Raw genomic sequence first — 20,428 nt, forward strand, 5'->3', positions numbered from 1 at the left:
GCTTTGTTGGATAAAATAGGTATTTTGAAAAAAATTATCATCGGTTTAACATTTTCCATTTTGGTCATTGACGGAAGGGAGATTTTTGTTGATTTAAAAAATAGAAGGGAATTTCTTACTAAAGTAAAAATATAGGAGAAGTTTTTATGATTATCAGAAACTTTAAGGGAAATTTTTGTATTTTACTCTATTATTTAATTATAATATCATAAATTTATCCATTTAACTTGATCCTTGTGTTTCCAAATCAATCTTAAAACATTTCATGTAGATATTGCTATTCAACTACCTCTGCCTCTTGAAATATCAAATGCTTTCCTTGAGAGCATTTGGATGGGAATCTATGGATTGATATGAAATATTGAGGGCCTACAAGTTACAACCAGGATGTACGTTGTACTTTCGATTTGGAGAAGTTAGGATCCAAAAAGTCCCTTCCCTAAAAACGGATTTAGGCATTTAGTATGCATTCGATATTTTTGTACGATGATCATCTGATACTCAGGCCCGGTGCTTGAACAGCCTTTACAACTTTGCATTAAGAACATCTCCGTCCTTATGTGTTTTATTTAGAGATATTTTCAATGTGAAGCCATTTCAATTAGGGAAAATTCATGCCCACACCGTTTTAATAGCCTTTCCCAACCTTGCATTAGGAATATCTCCCCATGAAATAAAGCATATAAGTAGGGAGACATTTTCAATGCAAGGCAGTAAAAGTTGACTGAACAGAATTTGCCCTGAAGCTGAATCTTTCCAATGCAAGCTATAATGGCTGTTGGAACGGGTTCTACACCGACTGAAATGCAAGGCTATAATGGCTGTTAGAACGGGTTCGGCACTGACTGAATCTGGTTTCTACTCAGACACGACAACGGGGTCTTCTCCTCACAGGCACATCCACTGTAGATTGAGAACATCTCCCATGAATAATAATTTATAAATATGGGAGATGATCCCAATGTATGGTAGGATCCAGTCTCCAAGCAGGCATGTGAAAAAAGTACAATCACCTATAATCTTCCACTTTTACAAAGTTTACTACCCCCTGAAACAGCTATTGGGTCCCTGACCTGGACCATACGACCAACAAAGTACCACTTTTCGAGTTGCAAGATGGAACATGTTCCCAGTTTTCTCAACCACCAAGGCTTTTAAAATCGAACCAAAACTGTTCAGGGTCCGGTTCCTAGGCCAAATGAACTGAATGGATGGCCCATTTTAATAAAAAAAAAATTAAAAAATAACCAAAAAATATTGGATGGTTCGAATGATTCAATCACCTGGATCAACAGTTTGCTGATCAAATCAATGGTTTTTGGCCAAAATGACAGTTCTGGGATAAAACAGAATTGATCAGATGACTAATTCCTAATTTTTCCAATTCAACCGTCCAGTCCAGTTTTTGAAAACCATGATTACCACTGCTAAAAGATATCACAAATCACAAGGTCCATCAAGATGATATGCGTTAATGATCGATAGAAAATCAATTTCTGCTGGACGACTGACTCCAGACCCATATCGTAAGGGTGTTAGAATGCATTTTATTAGCAGGTGATTCATATTCTACCAGTGACAGTAATGAGAGAAGGAATTCCCTGCAACATAAGAATCTAACTACATGAGAATCCAATCACATACATCTCTCCAAGAATTTAATATACATCTATGAGAAAATTCCCACTATCAGTTGCAACTTGGATGTTATGTGAACATAGCGGCTGTTTGGCATTGTTGCCGTTTCCGAAGAGCAACAGCACCACATCAGCGTGATACCGAAAAAAACGGTTCTCCAGGAAATGAGCATTTGTTTGAAACTGTTTTTCATAAAAGATGGTGATCCAAGCGACGCCTCAGAAATCAGAAAGTCACTGCTTGGAACAATGCCAAATTTGGCATTTTCTGGAGCTGCAACTCGTTACTGCCAACAGGGCAGTGATGTGGCACTTAATAATGGATACTAGTGCTGAAAACGTTTACTATAACAATAGTACCAAACAGAAAAAGTTGCTGTAAAAGACAATAAACCAAAATTTCAACTTATTATGCCACAAAAACCGCTGCCAGAAAACTCAGCAAAGACAAAGGATAGTTACTGCTTACGAGTCACGATTCAAACTCTGCCCAAAACATAAAATAAATACAACTGTTTGATCAAGAAAAAAATTTATCTGTAATGGATTTTTATGAAAATTGCTGCAACATAACTGTGAACACATCAGCAATTATGCGACATGTTCGGGGATTCATAGTGACACGTTTAACATTGTTAGAGACGAAATGTAAAAGTACACATTGTATAACATGAACCAATTAAAATTAAATATACCATATGACTGTCTTTTAACAAGATTGATTGAAATTTTGATCTAACGTGCAGCAAATATATGAAATGCACCTTAGTTAAACTCGGAAAAAAACAATGAATAGCGGTTTACATATATAGGCCATATACAGACGCTGACCTTTAATTGGAGCAAAGGACAAAAAATAAGACAAGCAGAAAGCAGCTTCTCATATTCTACGCAATAATTGCCGAATATTAGCCGATGATTTGTCATCTAACCCCCAGAGTGAGAGACTGGGGATGTTACAAGTTGGCCATCCTTGTACACGTGAACAAACTGGTGAGGCAATGCATGCTCCACCTGCAGTGTAAATGCAATTAAAATATCACCCACAGAACAGAAATAAGCAACAACACGTTCGTATTTTGCTTTTTTTTTTTATAAGTTTTTCAAGGTATTATGTGTATAAATCTAGATATTCAATTCGAAACCAGAATCAAAAGTTGTTGGAATCGGAGTTGTAATGGTCTATTCCTTCTACAAGACGGAATTGGAATTGGAGTTGAAATCAACTGAAATTGATTCTCATTTTGAAGGAAGGGGGAGGGAATGACCATTTCCTCAAACGAGGGGATGTCATTCCACTAGGAATGGGAATAGGCTTTGGAGTCCACCCAACCAAATGATTGGGACCATTTTGATTCCCATTCCAGACCCCTATTCCCGCGAACCAAATGGACCCTCAAAAGTATTCACTTAATCTAAAAGCATTGAAACATTTTTATAAGGAGAGAATATAAATTGAGTTACATGCACAACAAATAGTCTAAAAATGATGAAATTGAATACTTTAAATAGCATATGTGGAATATAACCAATAACTGGAACAATTTTGTGTGGAAAGAATCTAAACTGAGTTTTTTTTTTTTCCTTTGTTTTTTTAATTGGACAGAATCCAAACTGAGTTTTATAAACAGAAAAAAAAAAGGCCATTACACAATTTAGTGCACTTGCAAAGCTCATGGAAGGCCTCATAATTTTAAAGTTATGCAATAAAATAAAGCATCCACTATAAAAGGTGAAGAAAAAAGGCTAACCAGATATACTTGTGAAGCAGGATCTAAGATGCAGCTAGGAATAGTGCCCTAAACTGTATAAACCTGGTGGCAATACTGCACTTGCAAGGCACGTGGATGGCCTCATATTTTTAAATTTATACAATAAAATATAGTTATCCACCATAAAATGTGAAACAAAAGGGTGGAATCACAGAACCAAAAAAAAAAAAAAAACTTAAAAAATGGACGGCATCATAATCTCCACTTGTCTTATGAAAATTTATATCACTAAAATACAGCTATCTGCCATAAAATGTGTAAGAAAAGGGTGGAGTTTCAGATTCTGAAAAGACGAGAGATGGGAAATGTGATAAATAAAAGCATTGATGTGTAATTTGTTTTAAGGACAAAAGTCCAAAAGAAAGCTATATGAAATATTTATTAAACTAATAACTAAGACAATATTTAAACTGTGCTATGTACTTTAAGGTAAAAAACATCAAGGAGAGCCAACAATAATACCATTGAATGAATGGGTAACATTGTCACCTCAATAATGAAGGCATAACAAATTTTCTGATGCTGTTTTTTGTATCGAGGTGACAACATTGAGATGAGATGCACTATTCATGTACATACAATGAATAAACCAGTGAAAGGTGACTTTGTGCAAGTTAATGGCACTTGAAGATCAAAACGAAAAGGGGAAGGGTAGGGGACTAATAAGTTCATGGAAAGCATTTGATTTACTGGAATGCAGGAACATGATTCATGTTGTCAGCCCCAAATAATAGGGACAAGACATTATTGAGATTTCACCTGGTAATGAAAGAAAAATGAAAGGTTTGGTCTTCCTAAGACACCCATGAAACATTTACTAAAATTTGTAGATAAAAAAATGAAGAATGCCTTCCCATCAGAATCCATACTAAGTTACTAACCAACATAGTTGTCAAGGTGCTTCTAGGTGAGGCCAGGCAAAGTGGTGGTGCTTTAGCATCTAAGCAACATGGCACCTACCTAGGCATCACCTAGATGACATTCTTTTAATATAAAAATCTGGTTACTTTTAGCTTTTTTTTTTTTTAGTTTAATTAATGGTGGAATAAAAGAAACATTACATAGCCTATAAAAACACTAGGGGGTGGATCCATATTCTGTTCATGCGAGATGGAGATGCAAAGAGACTTTTTGTTTGTTATAAATCAATAGGAAAAGGAACAAAAAAAGAATGGATGAAGCCTTTGTTTATGTTGAATATTACAGAAATACAGAGAGAGATGATGCACCTGTGTGTGTGTGTTAATGGCAGACAATGAGAAGGGGAAAAGAAAGATATGAGCCCGTTTTCTGGTCATACAAAACAGAGGAGTTATTATTATTATTTTGATAGAACCAAAAAGTGCTACACAAGCCTGGGGGTAGCATTCCTCTTTGACATCACAAAAATATAAGGAAAAGATGCCTAAGTAAATTTAGGGAGTTATTGACTACAGAGAAAGGGCAAAACTCCTGATCTGCCATAGACATAGATGATGCTTTGTTTTGATGATAGAAATTTAGGGAGAAGTAGCAAGAAGAGGCTTATTATGAAGAATATATGACGAGGGTCACTAGCCTTACTATAATGGATACAATACTTTGCTATTGATTTCACGGTTTGTGCTAAACCCATTTTGTCTATCATTCACAATGCTCTTTACACCACCCTTACACCTAAGCATCAACTTCGCAACTATGCTGAGCAATTGTGATCTTGTATCTCAATTATCATTTTGATATGATTTGACCTTAAACACCCACAGTTTTTCTGAATTGGTTGCATGCCAGCATTGTTTCATAGAAAATACCATTTATCATATATATCAATTATTGGCAATACCGTTTACATAAATTTTATCCACACCAGCTTATTCTACTAACATTAGTTTTACCAAACATAAATGCACTACGATGCTTTATTTTGCTAGAAACATATTTCATATATAAAGTACAAAAATAAGCATATACAACATTTTATATCCAGGACCAACACCAAGTTGCCAACATGTTTCTCCCGTCTAACCTATGCACATGTCAAAAGCCTGCTGAGTTAGCAATGTGACAGATCCGTGATATGGTTTAACTTTTCTGATTTCATTGCTACAAAATGGACCTGGCATTTCCCATTAACAGAAAAAATGGCATGTTTATTATCCTCTTCAGTTGCCATTTGACCAAGCATATACAACATAATCCTTCAAACTTTGAGCATGAAGTTGGGAGAAAAAATGGAATTATAACAAAAAAAATGTGTCAAATGAGTTTATTAGTCTGGGCTTCATCCAATGCTTGAACTTATATCGAGTATGGGAATTTTAAAATTTAAAAGATAGTTTCACATTTCTTTTGGGTATGCCAGCAATACCCATATCTTTACTAGATAAAGGAAACAAGGAAGGCAACTGCCACAAGTGTAAAGTGAAACATCTAAAAGAAAGAGCATGCAAAAGTTTATTTATGTTGTTTCCTTCACAGTATATGTCATAATTAGATATATGCTGTTGGCCTTCTATGTAATCCAACAATATTACTTGAGAATGCTCCAAAAATACTTCCATGCGACAGGAATTCTGAAAACTGATTTTAATAGGGCAGATTAATATTCCCCACTCAGGTGAACTAATTTGATGCATCAATCAAGTCTGTGCAGTTTATGAAAGTTCACCTCAAGGGAAAATGTCATACCTGAATACGATACATCTATATCAAAGGCTGATATGCAAGATAAGATAGCTTTGTTTTGTACGGAACAACAACAGCTACACTGTCAAATTGCAGTAATGCCAAAACTAAAGGGACCCTTCTAGGGGCATCCTAAGTTCCTAAAAGAGCCTATCCTTATAGGAGGAACCAAAAAAGAACCAATGCAAGAGTATTTGATAATGTGGATTTGTAAGTTGTAACAGGTGAAAATTTTGCACAAAAACAATAACAAATTTAAAAGTGGATGCATAAATACCTTACAGGAAATATACAATGACACATCATGCAAGCACCCCACACCGAGTGAAGAAACTAAAAACCAATTATACCAACTGCAAATACAGAAAAAACAAATGAGCAAAAGACAAGTCCATACCCAATCAGCATCAGGGCCTTCACCAGGTATTAAAACATTTATTTCACTCGACTTTGCTGTTGTTATAGAAGCTTCCAGCGAATCTTTGCCTAGGTATAATTGGCAGCCTCCTGTATTGTCCACTGAAATTGTTGGAGCTGAGCCCTGAAAACAATAGAAGAAAAGAATGATAACTAAAAGAAACTCAATAATAATACAGTTCCAGGAAGCAAACACTTGATCATTGTAATGTTTCATGCATAAAGGTGTGTTCATCTTTCAATTGATGAATTTCTGAATAAACCTTTAATTCAAATATAGTAATTTATAGAAACAGGAAAAGTTGGATACCTGGCATTGCAACTCAACACCATTGCAATTCACGATCTCACAAGCTGCTACAACATCCTGTTTAAACCACCAAAATCATGAGAGTCTAGCCCACTCTACTGCTTTGTGCACTAGTTGTGTATAAGACAATAGCAATCGTTGTTCACATGGTTTCATACTAACCGTGAATACAATTCCCATCTTAGTGCATTTGTCAAGTGTTATATTGTTCACTTTCTCTGCACAATATTCAGGTAATAATATGGATCAGATGGCCAACCATGTTACATGTAAAATAATTAGATAATCTGCCAAAAAAATACTAAAACTTATAGAGAAGCAGCAATTACCTTTGATTTGCAAAACAGAATCTTTGCATCCGAAAACATATACAGATTGTTTTGCATCACAGTCATCAATAACCAAGCCCTTATTTCCGATTTGATTCTCAACAACCCATCTGTGAAACACATAAATAAATTAAAGACAAATCAAACACCAATGTCCATGGCTTATATGAATGTAAAGCATATAACAAATGATGCTTCTTGAAAACATGGATAACTTCAATTTCAAAGAACATCTTTAAAATCCTCACTTGCGACCCATTTGAAGCTCAAATTTTGGAGGCCCAGCCTTAGACGAGGACAGGGAAGTGGTACGTGTCTCTTTTTCACTAGCACCAACAATGCTAGTTCTATCCGTGCGGTTCTTTGTCTTCATATCATCTGTTACCTTTCTCAATCCTAGGAAGCAAGATTCAAATGAAATCATAAAATTATCCATCCAAAACGGTGCTTATTTCATCAAGTAATGGTTATGTTGCTCCATTTACCAGCAGTCACAGGCTTCCCTGAATTGATTTCACGAAATACAGCTGACATCCCTTCCTTTGGACATGATGATGAAGAACCAGAAGATTCAGAAGTGAAAGCTGGTGGAGGGGCAGGGGCATTTGGCAGAGAAGGTTTTGACTGTGCGGATGCCAAGCCACTAGCAACCATTTTTCCAGTAGGATTCCATACTGGACCCAGAGGACAGAAACACTTAACATAATCCCTCAAACCTGGTAAATAGAGCTCCTTCAGAGCTTTGGCCCACTCCACATGATTAGGGTCTTTACTTTTATACTCCACTAGAACCTGAGATAAATCAAATGTGGAATGTCAGAATTAACCTACTGAGTTCATAAAATCCATGTGCATTTATTTCCTTGTCAATAAACAGAAGTAGAGTGAAAAGGATAGATTTGAGAGAAACCACCACAGGACTAAACAATGCCATTGACCATAAATCAAATGGAAACTTAAAAAGGCATAGGATACCAACAATATGACACATACAAAGAGTTGAGATCTTTCAGATCAGTGTTTTAATATGAATATATACTATTAAGTATTAATGTTAAAGATAAAACAAAATTTTGACAACACCAGAAAATATAGCACAAAGGATTTCCAGGATTTGTATGGCCATATTCCTATTGTGTGGTAGTAAATTATTATAATTCACATCACCCTGAAATACCTTATTGTTGTAGAACTCAGCCATTTGCCAACTCTCTTCCACATGTGCAATAGGAAGACTCATACCTTGAAAAAAAAAGGCAAGAAAATGATGTTTGAAAACTGAAAATAGATGCTTTTAGCACACAAACATTAGTAAACAAGTCTCTCACCACAGTCTTTGCCTGAGTAGGCAATCCAAGCTAAGGCTGTGAGACTGTCAGCAGCAGTCTTCAAGTGATTGAAGAAATCAGGCCGTCCTTCAGTCAATGCATTTGCCTTCATGATGACCTCATTCAATGGCTTGAGAAATTCTGCCAGACCCGCAATGTCAGGTTTCTGTAACACACAAAAGCAAACCAAAATTAAACAATTTAGTAAGGTAGACGAGAAGAACTGCATATTACATGTGTGGGTGAATGGTTACTTATTTCGCAAGGTGCCAACCAGCAGGTTGGTAAGGTCTCCTGCTGGTCATAGCGGAGACTTGGGATCAAATCCCGCCTGCACCTGGGTTGGGGGATGGGCTACCCCCCGTTGTGTAGACCTTCAAAAGATATAAAAAAAGGTTATTTATTTTCTTTCATGTCTATTTTCTGTCTGATTCTTTCTTTTCAAGCCTCAGATGAGTATCTATTGGGCCCCACATTCTTTGGGAACAAATCAATAAATCAAAAGCAGTAACATAATGTGATTATGTTAACTAAGGTGATTATGTAGCATTGTCTTTACTAAGGGGCCATTTGGCAAGTCTTTTTGGGAAGATCTAGTAGCTCTGACAGTCAAAAGACGCATTGAGCTTTTGCATTAAGATCTAAGTGGCCTGAAGCCCGTTTGGTTAAGGCATGTCTTTCCGCACGAAGACGAATAGAAAAAAAGGGCAATAGCTCCATTTGGAGCTTCACGAAAATCACCCGTTTTGGGCTTCTCGCGTCTTTTCGGCGCATCAGCTTTTGGAAGCTAGACCTACCAGACCAATGTTGTCTACACCAAAATTGCTCCAAAAATGTAATATTTTAAGGCAAATGACATGTTAAATCCTTCACCCATTTTCATGCCTGGTGGACTTCAGGACTTTTACAATTTCAACTTGTGAAAGCTCTACCAATGACAGAAGATTGTTACAGAGCTCTGTTACTTCCTGGAGGATAATCACTACTCATAGGTTGTTTTAATCGATGCATGGTAAAATCTATGGCCCTAAGGATTTATGTTGCAGCTTGCAAGTTTTGTTCAAATGAAAGAAGATCCATAAAGAGTTACTTTGTTTCAGGCAGGCAGCATGGAGACAATCAATAGGGTAAATATTACTGTATGGGTGAGCTTGCATGAGCATATTAGTTCAAAAACAATATTAAGCAATAATCAGCAATGCCCAACCATTTTTCTGTGATAGGATAATATTATAAGGAGTTTTGCTGTTCATTACAGTAAAGAAAACAAGACTGATATTCTCCATGAAATCCCAAGGCCTAGGCAAAAAATGTATATATAACCGTATATCTTCCATTAGAGAATCAAGCTATTCATGCTTGGTTATTCGCTACATAAAGAAAGGAACTACAGATGCAATAGAAAGTTGACTAGTTTTTTCTCGTAAATCAGAAGGAACCTATAACTTGTATAGAAAGCTTGTCAAACCAACCAAACTCATGACGAAATATCAGAATCAACTGGTCCAAATTCAGTATCGTATAATTAAACTAGATCCAATCATATCAACCAATATAAGAACCTTCCCACACGCGATGTCAATAGCAGAGCAATATAAACAGAAGTTGCTGATCTTTTCCAACGGATACAAGTGTAGGACAAGAAATAAACACAAGAATGCATCCATTCCTAATAAAAAGTTCAAAATTCACAAACTTCAACAAAAATTTATTTGAACCAGGAGAAAACCGACCTGACATTGCTTGGCCTTGACAAGAAGTTCCTTCTGAACAGAGAATGCCTCCTCGACGACCTTCGTCACTTCCAGAACTTTTCCCCCGATATTCTCCGCAGCGGCAGAGACCCTACCGAGGAAATTCGCCATGAGATCATCGTAAGCAAGGATTATCGGATCCATCCGTGCATCCACACCCACTTCCGACGAACTCACGGGACGGAACCCAACAGAAAGCTCTTCCAGACGAGCTACTGCGGACTCCAACCGCTGTATCATTTTCTCCTCCATTTCTAGGGTTTGATCGAAGATCTATCTCCCACTCTCTTATGGATAAAACCAGAGATGTTTTCCTTCGTAACAATCACCCGGCCATGATTCCTCTCTCACTCCTCCGTTCTTCTCTTTGAAGGAAAGGAAAAGAAAGGAAACATTCTGCTACTTTTTGTGGATGAATCGCCCCTGAACCTGATCCCTGAAGTTCGATATATCCGATCCGAATGCTTCAAGCCTTCCAACATCTCGCTCTTTCCCGTTTTATTTTGGCGCGGGTTTTGGGGGGCGTGGTATTGAAGTTGTCAAATTTGCGAGTTGCGACTTCCCAGGAACTATATTTCACATTTCGAACAGATTGTCGTCGATCCAAACCGTCCAAATGTAACTCCCGGCTCCCAGGGACCAGGAACTCCCAGCTGCTTACCGTTGGATCTTTATCCCGAGGTTGCACAACCATAATAAGCATCAGCCGTTGGATTCAGAATATACGGTTATAGACCCAGGGACCATCCAGGCTAAGGATCCTTGTTATCAAAACAGGTTCCCCACTGTTTATCTTCCTCTGCCACGTGTGTTAATGATCCTGAATCACCGAGATCCCGGATCCCTCACTGCCTCACATGTCACATCACACCAGAGAATTGATGTAAGTCCCGAGCCCGGATCCGGACTCCGAAATGGCTGCATTTGTTGGCAGTTTGTTACGGATAACATTTCGCTGACGCACGGCGTTATGCCAGGCATACTGCCAAAATAAAAGTTAGTTTAACTAAAAATTTACAAAACTAGAAAAAGAGTTGTTTTTTTTTAATTTAATTAAAAAATTATAAAGTATAAAATGAAAATAAAAGTTAGTTTAACTAAAAATTTACAAAACTAGAAAAACACCATACAGCCAAAATAAAGGTTAGTTGTTTTTTACTTTTAATTTAATTAAAAATTATATACCCATAAAAAGACAACCATCGTATTATTCCTGACCATGGGGAGGAATTAGAATCTTTTCCTCACACCGACCTCACAGTTACATTCCACGTGTTTGAAAGTCTCCTATAATAAGAGGTCAGATCTGCTCCTCACACCTGGCGCCTGATCTGTTCTTCACACTTGGCACCTCACACGCACATCCTACTGTACATTAGAAATATCTCCCATATTTATCAATTATTATTTATGGGAGATGTTCTTAATGCACCGTGAATGTGCATGTGAGGCGCCCATTGGTGAGGAGCGGATCCAAGATGTTTGGCTGGTATGTGCTCTGAGACAGTAGCTATTCAACTTTGATTAAGCTGATTTCAGTTAACTGATTCATAAAAGCTATTAATGTGAGTATTTGTTTTGTTTATAATAAAAAAATAGAATCAGAATGGTTTATTTACATAATTTGCTTGATTTAGACAAGAATCAGAATTAAAATAAGTTTAAATATGATTTTGTTCCCGATGGAGAGTGAAAAATTATTCCCTCAAATGGAGAATGCCATTAAAAATGAAAATGGTGTACGATTCCACTAACCAAACAGTTGGAATCGAAATGACTCATTCTAATTTCGATTTCAAACCCTTATTCCTATGAACCAAATGGGCCATAAATTAATTTCACTAAAAGATCGATTTCATGACAATGAAAACATATCGATGCTTTCCAAGTTTTTTACCTAATATAGTTTTTTAGGCTTTTTGTATGGGGCTCATTTTGCAAAGCAAATAGCTGCTGTGTGAATGCCCTCCCAAACGGGCATTGAATTATTGTATTTTACACTGCTTCGGGCTTAATCTTCAAACCCGCTCAAATTGCACCCTAGTAACCCAGCTGTGCAGTTAATTCAGAAGTCCCACTCTACACCAAATCACCGGTCAAATGTTTCTTTTCTCTTGTGTATGAAAAGCCTTTTGTTAAATTACAAGAGTCCAAATTGTTCCTCACAAAGCAGCATGTTTCAGCTGTGTATTGGGAATATTTTTCATTCTTACAAGTTATTATTCATGGGAGATGTTTCCAATACATAGTGGGATGTAGGTATAAAATTAGCGTGAGGTACACTCTGTGATGAGCATATCCCTATTCAAATTACAACCTTAGGATTTTGTGTAAATGGGTCCTAAAACCCAAAGAAACACTTGTTGATCATTTTATCGTACATATCTCATCGTGGTGATTTTAGTGGAGGGCCGTAACATAACTTTTCAATCCCTAATTAAGATGTATTTGGTATGGATGATGTTTTTTTTTTTTTGAGCAATTATACCAGTTCATCACGAAGTAGGTGAGATCGGATTCAGTCCTCACAAGACCGTGCTCACATCATCCTCATAGCCTCGTTCTCTCCTCGATCAACGCCGAGTTCTCCTTGGTCAACGCGGAGATCCGCTCCTACTGTTTCTCCTTTTCCTCAGTTAAAGCCAGAATTAGCTCCTTCTGACTTTGAGCTCCCTTCTTGGCCCTAAGCACCTCGCCCCGAGCTTTATCAAGTTCGCGATGTAGTTTTTGTGCCTCATCTTTGGCTTCCTGAAGCTGCCTCAAACGAATCTGTGACTGACACATCAGTGCGTTAATAGAGGAGTTCACTTGGCAAGGAAAAACTGAGGTAAGTACATTTTAAAAAATTCACAAAGAAACAAAAGTGTGAAGCAAAAAAACCTACCACCATGCTGTGGCTGGCAGCCCGACCCCCAAGCCGAGCCGTAGGCATATCAGCCCAATTCGGGACCTCCTCGGAGAAGATGGCCTCCTCGCTCTTGTGAATCCCGAACTGGTGGGTCAGGACACTCCTTTTCGAGGGATCGTATCGAGGTCTGGAAGAGCTCGTTGGCTCGGGTGGCTGAGCAACTTCCGGCTCGGGCACAGGGGTTCTCTCTGGTTCCTGCTGCCAAGCACTTCCCTCGTCTTCATCCAGATCCACCACGGGAGGGTGAGGGCAGACCTCCTCTTGGGGGAGCTTGTCGGAGATCGGCTCCGTTGTGTGGACCTCGAATGGGGCAGGGGTTGAAGGGTTGGCCTCCCGATGAGGCTTCTTCACGCTCCTCTTCTTCCCCTTCTGCAGGCTCTTGAAAAGGTTCTTGGCATTGACCTCCGGCATGGTGACTGCAAAACAGATGGTTACCCATGAACTAATCAAAACCTTAAAAAAGTAAAAAACCCAAGATGACCTACCAGGAATCAAGCCGGCCTGCACGAGCTTATCTTCGGCAAGGTAGTCCGCGCAAATGAAGCCGAGCTTCGCCCAAGACTGGAGCATCTCCCTTGTCTTCAGGTCTAGTCTAAAACCAGAATCTTGAATGACCGCCCTCCAATGGGTCGAGAAAGGAAACCCCGCGTGATTGTGGACCACGAAGTAATCCCATTTTCAGGCCGAGATCCTATTGGGTAGTTCGGGCAAAATGGTCCCTACTACATTGCGGATGGAGTTCGGGTGTAACTAGTCTATGGTAATATTAAAAGACTCGAGGACCTCTATAATCAGGGGATGCAAAGGTAGACGAAAACCAGCCATGAGCTGCTCTACAAAAATCACGATCTCATTGTGATCATGTTCCCAAGGAAAGTTACCTACGAGGAGACTGTAGGAGAGCTCTCTCGGGAGGTTATACCGGTGTACTAAGGCCCGGAGCCTGTCCAAGGTCATCACCAAAGGGCCGAAGCTGTCCGGCACCCAACCTTGATGAGATGTGGATGCAAGGTTAACCGAGGCCTCTCACGCCTCCCGAGGTGGCTGCACCTCGGAAGGGCCACAGACTGCCTCTGAGCCCGAAGTAGCCTCACCTCGGCTATCGACTTGTGCTTAGGTACCCCCCTCAGCCTCATCTAAGAGACTATCAAAACTAAAGGAAGACATTGACAACTGAGTCAAACTAAAAAGAAAAGCTAAGGAAGACTCACCAAGGAAGGACGACCGAACTGGAAGAAAGTGGCGAACTAGAAAACCCGAACTAAATAAACTAAGCGCGACCTCAGATCGAAGGCTAGTAAGCTTATGGCGAATGAAAATGAGTCTCGGGTCCCCCTATTTATAGCCACTGTACCGAAGAAGCAACGGTCAAGATCGAAGCAATCTGACGGCTCCTAAGAAAATTGGTTTCACGACCCTCGAGATCAAAAATAGTTTAACACGTTTTTTGGCATTTGCGAAATCTATAGATCGTGTGACGTCCACGCATAAATCGCATGCAACTTATCTGACAGAGTGGCCTGGACTTCGAGCCAAATCCACTTGTCACATCGTAGGCTCCCCGCACCAGGTCAAGACCCCTAGATTGGGGAGTGGGGGCAATTGATGAAGGGAAATTTGACCCAACCTCGTAACAGGGAGACACGTGGACATGACTCAACACAAGTGACAATTCAGCATAAAACAGCTCGCTACAGAGTGACCTTGGGTACCCTGGTACCCCGAATTAAAGTTACTTCGGGTTAAGATCATCCCAGTACCAGTTCACGACCAGGACAACGGTACCAAGTCCACTACAGATCGAGCTCAGATAGCTGGGCCCACTTCGGAAAGAATCCACCTCAAGACCAGCCCACCTCATTGCAAAATCACCTCGGTACTAAGGCACTTCGACACTTAGAGCAGGTCGGGTCTGAAGAACACGAGCTCAGGCAGCTTGCCACTAGGCAACTCGCTTCCAAGCAGCTAGCCACTAGGTAGCTCGCCACTATGTGATAACCCCGAGGACCTCATTACCGTACCCTGCATCCTATGGAGTCGTACTTTGTAACGGCTACATTAGCTCACCCTCTCCCTGATTCAAGCGGAGGTGGGAAACCTTACCGGTTGGTGGCACTATTCCCACCTAACAGGAAAATGGATCCCATCACAGCGAGGATCCAGGAACCACTCCACCAACCCCGCAAGGACTCTAGTATATAAAGACCTCACCCCCAAGGGCGAAGGTAATGCGTAATCTCTGCTCTCTAGCTCTCTAATTCTCTGTTATCATCTTCAAGCTCTCTACTACTAAGTGCTAACTTAGCCATCGGAGTGTCCCCGCTGGGTAAGCCACCTCCGGATCTCTGACTCATTCCTAGCAGAAACCTTAGTCCTTGTCGTTGCTGAAAACCAAATCGTATCCAGCCAGGATGACATCATAGATGTCATTGTCGGGGGCACGACCTCGGGTCGGTCTCGGCCTGCAATGCCTAAGCTAGGAAAATAAGCATCCAAGGGTCGGCCCCCAAGAAGTCGAAACAAGAAGAAGCCCTTGCGTTCATGAATGTGGACTTGAAGGGGGTCATAGTTCCCCATGACGACGCGCTCATAGTTTTGGCCATCATAGAAAATTTCATGGTGAAGAGGATCTTGGTAGACAGTAGCTCTTCGAATGACATCCTCTTCTATGAGGCATTTGAGAAGATAAAGGTAGCGCCCGATCACCTTCAGCCTGCCAATGTCCCACTCATCGGCTTCTCCGACAATGTGGTAAGGTTGGATGGAAGAATCACCCTAGCCGTTATGGTAAGGACAAAGCCTCGGCAGGTGAAAGATGAACGAGTTCTTGGTTGTAAGGATTAGCTCCCCTTACAATGCCATCATCGGAAGACCGACCTTCCACGCACTCAAGGCAGCCATCTCCACTTACCGCCTTGCCCTCAAATTCCCCACCAAGCACGACATTGCAGTCATTCGGGGGGACCAACAAGTCACCCACCAATGCTATGTGGTAGCACTAAAAGGCAAGAACAAGGAAGCATTGCCACTCGAGGGCCTCAACCTTAGGGAGGAGCCATCGAGTTGAGGCCAACCGGCCGAGGACCTCGTCTTTTTTCCCCTATATGAGGCTGAGCCAGAGAAGACAGTTTGCATCGGGTCCAACCTTCCCCTAGAGAGCCTATCTGAACTAGTAAGTTTCCTCAGAACTAATGTCGACATCTTTGCTTGGTCTACCACTGACATTCCCGGAATTGATCCTTCGGTCATTAATCACAGGTTGAGCGTGGATAGGGGTGTCAACAATATTCAAAAATCCGATTTTGAATTCGAGATTCGGCATAATCAAATTGAATTTAGATAATTCGAATATCTAATTGGTCGAATTCGAATATCCTATTCATATCGAATAGCTAATTGGATTCGAATTCGGATATGACCTGATTCGATTCGATGAATATTCGAATTTGACCGATTATTTAATTCTTATATATAATATATAAACTTTTAAATGTTTTATGCAATTTATATATATAATAATTAAATTATATAAATAATTTATATATTTATATACTTTATATAAATAAAATATTTATTTTATATATATTAATTACCTAAAATAATTAATTAGTCAAATTTGAATCGAATATTTGAATATTTAATCAAATTCAAATTTGAATATTAATTTTCAATATTCGTCGGATATTGAATCGAATTCGAATATTACATGATCAAATTCGAATTTGATCCATTTACACACCTAAGCGTGGACCCATGCTCTAGGCTAGTTTGACAAAGAAAGAGGAACTTTGCCCTGAAGCGTTGGAAGGCCATAGGAGAGGAAGTTGATAAGCTACTCAACGTCGGCTTCATCCGAGAGGTACACTACCCTAACTGGTTGTCAAATGTGGTTATGGTAAAGAAAGCTAATGGGAAAATGGTGAATCTATATTGATCTTACAGACCTCAATCGAGCTTGCCCCAAAGACAGTTTTCCTTTGCTGAGGATAGACCACATCGTCGATGCCACCGTAGGGTACAAGCTACTTGGCTTCATGGATGCCTTCTCTGGATACAACCAAATCAAGATGCACCCCAAGGACGAGGAGAAGACTTCTTTCATCATTGAGCATGGCACATATTGTTATGCCCTTTGGCCTCAAGAACGCCGAGGTCAGTTACCAGCACCTTGTCAACAAAGTTTTCACGAACTAGATGGGGTGGAACATCAAAGCCTACGTGGACGACATGGTGGTAAAAAGCCTGAAGGCCGACAAGCACACCTCGAACCTAGCCAAGAACTTCGACACCTTGCGGAGGTACAACATGAAGCTCAACCCCAACAAGTGTGCATTCAGCGTCACATCAAGCAAATTTCTAGGCTTTGCCATCACCCAACGAGGCATAGAGGCCAACCCAGAGAAGATCCAAGCTATATTGGATATGGCACCACCTCGGTTGGCCAAGGAAACTCAAAGAATTATTGGCCAAGAGGCCGCCCTCAACCGCTTCATGTTGAAGTCGGCCGACTGCTGCCTACCCTTCTTCCGAGCCATCAAGAAACTAAGAGACCTCCAATGGATAGAAGAATGTCAACACTCCTTTGAAGAACTGAAATACTACCTCATCTCACCTCACCTCCTCACCTAGCCACTTTTAGGAGATGTCCTATACTTATACTTGTCAGCCAGGGACGAAGCCATCAGCTCGGTACTAATCAGAGAAGACAGAGTACAAAGTCCAATCTATTATGTCAGCAAGGTCCTCTGCGATGCCAAGACCTGGTATCCTGAGGTGGAGAAGTTGGCCTTTGCCTTGGTAGTCTTGGCTAGGAAGCTTATGCCGTATTTTCAAGCCCACACAATCATAGTATTGACTAACCAAGTGAGTTGTCGAGCTGTCTGAGTTCGACTCCAGTAGCGGCTGAGGCCTACAATCAAAGACCAAGCTTTAGTGGATTTTGTGACAGAATGTACCTTTAGCCGAGGTCTCAAAGAAGGACTAGAAGAAAGACCTCAGCCGGCCGAAGGAGCTTGGCCCACCAGGAAGTTGTTCGTCGATGGATCATCCAACTCCAAAGGAAGTGCAACTGGCCTTATACTCCTCACCTCAGATAACACCAAAGTGGAATATGCATTGAGGTTCGACTTCTTAGCATCCAACAACAAAGCCAAGTACGTAGCCCTCCTCATCGGATTACAACTCACAAAGAACCTCAGCTCACAACACATTGAGGTCTACAACGACTCCCAACTGGTGGTGAACCAGGTCAATGGAGAGTATGAGGCCAGTGAGTAGAGCATGACCAAGTATCTCGCCAATAATAATAATAATAATAATTAATGTAGGTGCGCTCGGCTTGTCCAATCGCGGGCCTACACGTGTTAGGAGGTGCAGTTTAGAGTGGACCCAATCAGGGCGTGCACGGAACAGAGTTCGGCGAGCTTTGCGGAGCCAATAGCATGAAGTCACCTGGCGGCCTTGGATGGCCATGCTCCTCGTGTACGGACCCCATCCAGATTGTCCGAGCTCACCTACCTCCAGGCGACCTCAAGTATAAATAGGAGGTGACCCCCTCAAGGTAAAGGATCGGAACTTAAGCTCTCTAGCTAGCACTTGAGAACTCTGGTGGCCTTGTTTGAGTGCGTTCCCCCTCAGACCTTGTCCACCTAACACTCCCCCTAATACTAACTTGACCGTCGGAGTCCCCGCCTTGGGTTCTCACTCGAGGCCTCTAATGTTCTCCTCTTTGCAGGATCGACCTACTAGCCTTCGACCACTCCGGACCTCGGACACTTCGGCCACCTCGGACCTCGAGCACCTTAGTCACCTCGGACCTTGGACACCTCAACTTAGGAGCAAAATTACAATGTTGTCCTCATCCCATTCCGAGCATCAATAATAATAATAATAATAATAATAATAATAATAATAATAATAATAATAATAATAATAATAATAATAATAATAATAATAATAATAATAATAATAATAACCGAAATTTTGATTGCTGAATTAACCAAAGTTTTGATTATATGCATGAAGTGGCTAAATTATCGAAATTTTGATTGTTTTTTATAAGATAAAAGGGTTTTTGGTTCTAACAACCCTTGAACTTTGCAAAAAAAAACTACATTAGATCTTAAAGAATTGAAAGGGCCATTTTTTGTCCTCGAACTATGTTGGAAATGCCACTTTAAGGGAAAACAAATGATGTTAGAGATGTTGTTGACAGGTCAATTAAATAAGGGAAATTGTCTAAAACTCACTATGAGTTTTCAGCATTTCTCTTAAACTCACCACAACTTTCGAAAATGTCTAAAACTCACCATGTACTTTGATAAAACATCTATGCCAACTGTTTAACATTGATTGTTGCAAACCTAGGCTAGCAGTTTATGAATACCAACACATTTTTTTTTTTGAAGAATGAAAAGGAGCAACATAGGACAATTGTCAATCTGAAAAGAATTCATTTTTAGGAAAAAAGTGTTTGGTTCATAGCAATATTTTCTCATTCTGCCTATTTTTACCCATTCTTGTCCATTTTAGAATTTCATCTTGGATAAGAATGAGAAAGAATGAGAATTGAACCAAACATGGCCTTATTTGCTTGGTCATACATGGGACTAGGCGCATTTAACTCTAACCACACCCCTTGTGTTCGGTCAATCTTAATACTTCATGTCCAACTCACATTTTACCTTTTTGAGCTTTCTTTGAATTTATAAGACTCTTTATTGTTTTTCTTCTTATTCTTTTGGGTAAATTGCTAAAACCTCCATTGAAGTTTTTCCATAGCTAAAACCTACCCTGAAGTTTGGTAATTACAATTGCCTTCCTAAACTTTCTAACACAGTTGCAAGTATAAATTCTTTATTAAAATTTTAACAAGAGGAACAAAAATGTCCAAAATACCTAGGCAATTTCTATTGAGATTGGTTTCTACAGGAAAAACAACAAAAAAAATGGAGAATTTAAAAGTTGCAATTTTACCTTTGAGTGATTGATATGAAGACATCTAGAAAAAAAATCAATTTTAAAAAGGGATTGGAGAGGTTTGGGCTAGCGATTCATATGAAGAGAAAATTTGAAAAACAAACATTTTCATCAAAAATAACTACATCGGTATTTTGGACATTTTCATGTATCTTTTTAGAGGATACTAACAAATGGAGAGGTGATTGCAATGGTTAGAAACTTCGAGGGAGGTTTTAGAAATTTACCCAATTCTTTTTTCTCTCTCACTTTCACTTTATATTTGTAATTGTTTGTAGTGACACCTAACTAACAACAAACCAAATTATTGGGCCTTATTTTTTTATTTTCA

General features: G+C 39.7%; 1 protein-coding gene across 1 annotated transcript; it reads right to left on the reverse strand.

The window, feature by feature from the left end:
- Nucleotides 1–2,303: 2,303 nt before the first annotated feature.
- LOC148877026 (cyclase-associated protein 1-like) lies at nucleotides 2,304–10,790 on the reverse strand. The gene is made up of 10 exons (XM_088980475.1): nucleotides 10,191–10,790; nucleotides 8,458–8,623; nucleotides 8,307–8,371; nucleotides 7,615–7,921; nucleotides 7,378–7,525; nucleotides 7,130–7,239; nucleotides 6,963–7,018; nucleotides 6,801–6,857; nucleotides 6,471–6,614; nucleotides 2,304–2,651 (listed from the first exon to the last, which is right to left on the reverse strand). Exons 1-10 carry the CDS (start codon nucleotides 10,461–10,463, stop codon nucleotides 2,565–2,567), a joined length of 1,413 nt encoding a protein of 470 aa, XP_088836601.1. The 5' UTR covers nucleotides 10,464–10,790; the 3' UTR covers nucleotides 2,304–2,564.
- Between the last annotated feature and the right edge of the window lie 9,638 nt (nucleotides 10,791–20,428).

Source organism: Nelumbo lutea, chromosome 1 (assembly GCF_056320005.1).
Source record: "Nelumbo lutea isolate HS-2025 chromosome 1, American lotus-T2T, whole genome shotgun sequence".
NCBI classification, from domain to species: domain Eukaryota; kingdom Viridiplantae; phylum Streptophyta; class Magnoliopsida; order Proteales; family Nelumbonaceae; genus Nelumbo; species Nelumbo lutea.

Bases quoted from the DNA above. Each gene is read 5' to 3' on its own strand.
- LOC148877026 (XM_088980475.1), bottom strand. From the start codon at position 10,463: ATGGAGGAGAAAATGATACAGCGGTTGGAGTCCGCAGTAGCTCGTCTG. The intron at 7,019-7,129 runs GTAATTGCTGCT...AATATTGTGCAG, and splicing joins TTCTGTTTTGCAAATCAAAG to AGAAAGTGAACAATATAACA. The intron at 6,858-6,962 runs GTTAGTATGAAA...TGGTTTAAACAG, and splicing joins AGATGGGAATTGTATTCACG to GATGTTGTAGCAGCTTGTGA.